Source organism: Squalius cephalus (genome assembly GCF_949319135.1).
Source record: "Squalius cephalus genome assembly, chromosome: 11".
NCBI classification, from domain to species: domain Eukaryota; kingdom Metazoa; phylum Chordata; class Actinopteri; order Cypriniformes; family Leuciscidae; genus Squalius; species Squalius cephalus.
In genome coordinates, this window is record NC_137132.1 from 31,397,468 (window position 1) to 31,400,045 (window position 2,578).

The 2,578-nt window shown below is 38.2% G+C and overlaps 1 protein-coding gene across 1 annotated transcript; it reads right to left on the bottom strand.

Moving 5' to 3' along the window:
• Positions 1-209: 209 nt before the first annotated feature.
• Positions 210-1,157, bottom strand: LOC307167235 (olfactory receptor 6N1-like; the record flags this gene model as incomplete). Its single annotated transcript, XM_079886224.1, has 1 exon — positions 210-1,157. The coding sequence occupies one exon, from the start codon at positions 1,155-1,157 to the stop codon at positions 210-212; it is 948 nt and encodes a 315-aa protein (XP_079742350.1).
• Positions 1,158-2,578: the final 1,421 nt, after the last annotated feature.

Sequence of the window (2,578 nt, forward strand, 5' to 3'; positions counted from 1 at the left end):
ATGTCATAACAAAGACATCTCAAACAATGTCATCTTTGCATTAAAAATGTCATAATTGAGCGAATGACACTTAATGACAGTTGTCATAAACATGCATAAAACCTCCTTCATATTCATGACATGTGCCATGTCATGATTATAAAGGTGTCATGTCAGTCTTATGCACACCTTCAAGTAAAGCGTTACCCATCTTCGTATGTGACTAATATTCAATCAGATATTTCCACTTCTTTTTTGAAAAGCAGTCTCACGACTTCCTTCCGTAGTCTTGTCAGATTTAGTCCATAAATGAGGGGGTTTAAAATGGGTGGTATGAGTAAGAATTCCAGGGCCATGAAATTACGCAAATCTTGTGGCAAACTCTTTGAACCATAACGACTGTACAGCACATCAAACAGCAAAGCAACAGTCACATTGAGCAATGCTAGAAGATGTGGTACACATGTTTGTATGAATTTGTGCCTGCCCTCTATTGACTTTCTGCATTTTTCAATCAAGTAAATGTATGAGAAAAATATCAATATTCCATGTCCAAAATATATACAAATGATTACATACCCAATCACATTATTTACTGTTGTAGAAAAACAGGAAAGTTTAACAACTGACCAATTTTCACAATATAGCTTTTCAATACTAGAGCCACATAATGTTAGTCTTGATGTTAATACAATTAAAACAGACACGCAAAAAAATGGAGAAAGCCAGCAGAAAAGGATACATTCAAGAACCCTCTGATCGGTCATTACTGAATGATACTCAAGTGGTCTACATATTGCCACATACCTGTCATATGCCATCACTGTTAATGTTGAAACGTCACACAGAACAGATGAATAAATGACAAATATCTGAATCAAACATCCAGCAAAAGAAATCACATGATACTGGGATAATAAATCATACATGAATTTAGGGTAGAATCCACCAGAGCCAAAAAGTCCATTTACACACAAATTACAAATAAAGACATACATTGGCTCATGAAACTTCTTATGTGAGATTACAGTGTAAATGATGGTAACATTACACAACACAATTAACGGATAATACATTGCAGTCAATGAAAAAAAAACAAATCTTTTCCCCATCGTTTCATTTAGTCCAGAGAGTGTAAACACTAAGTCAAAGGATTCATTCTCTAGTGGTGGCTGCATCTGGAATGATATGCAAATTATTATGATAGTGATATCATTATGCACATCATAATACAAATAAGTACATTTGAAATTAAAAGTTAGATCATTTTAAATATAATCATTCAGATTGTCAGCTATTCAGTCCTATTTCAGACGCAAGCAATGAAATAATTAAAATCTTACCACAATCTCTTTTTGTTAGTTTGACAGTGTTGTGAAAGGTTGATCTGGTGATATATATATGGAGACTATTCTCATGCTAATTGTCTTGTTTGTGAACACTTGCAATACTTTTAAAAAGCTCTCGTGAGAAGGTTTTTTATATATATATATATATATATATATATATATATATATATATATATATATTTAGATTTGCTCTGCAAGTCAGTCTGGCCAAGAGCCCATTCAAGCCCATTTCCAATCTTTCCAAATCTTGGCACCAATCACAAACATTGAGGCGGGCTTTACACGACGACGATCGCTCTGATTGGTTTTAGGTCTATCCAATTGTGCCTAGAGGCATTTGAGCAACGTCCGTTGGTGACGCCCCTTTTGGAAATGGGATGTGAATGAAGCTTCCCCAGACCCACTCTCAGTTACGACTGAGAAGGGTCTGGTGTCAACCAGGCTATGTCTATACTACACATGTCATTGAAGTAATATGCAAATGAGCAAGTGAGGTACTTAATGTGTGTACTGTATGTACGAGTATACCAATTGTAATAACCTCATTATATATTTCACATTGTATTTATTTATTTATTTATTTTGTCTGCAACATGTCTCTGTAAATTTATTGTTAAAACGTCTCAGTTAAGTATGGTAACCCTCGTTCCCTGAAGGAGGGTACGTCGTGACCGACGGATAGGAATTTCGCTAGAGAACCCAATCTACTTCGATTGAAACTAAACGAGCCAATGCACATTGGCACAATTGGCGTGCAATCATTTGCATCAGCTGTTCAGCCCCGCAGCGCGGGTATATAATGAGCAGTTTTTTGCCGAGGAGCCAAGCCGATGAGCTGGCTGCCCCGGCGGGTCTCTGCAGATGTAACGATGGGACTTACATCTCCGTTCCCTCCTTCAGAGAATGAGGGTTACCATACGTAACCGAGACGTTTCCTATCAGTCGGTCACTCTCGGCATACGTTGTGACCGGCAATAGGAATCCCTACCAAAGCACCACAGCTGCTGCACCCCATCCAGCGCCCTGTGCAAGCCTCTACTTACACAGAGTATGCCTGTCACTGTTTTTCCGTGATAACCCACACAGTGAGATTTTTGGATAACACTGGGAAAGCGTGCCCTTTCTATGGAAAAGGGGAATGCTGCGGAAGCACATTCTTCGGAGGATTTATGTGGAAAATACATATGGACTAGCCCAAAGGTTTTACTGCATATGAATACTGGGTGACTTAGCCCAAGGGAAAGACAAGG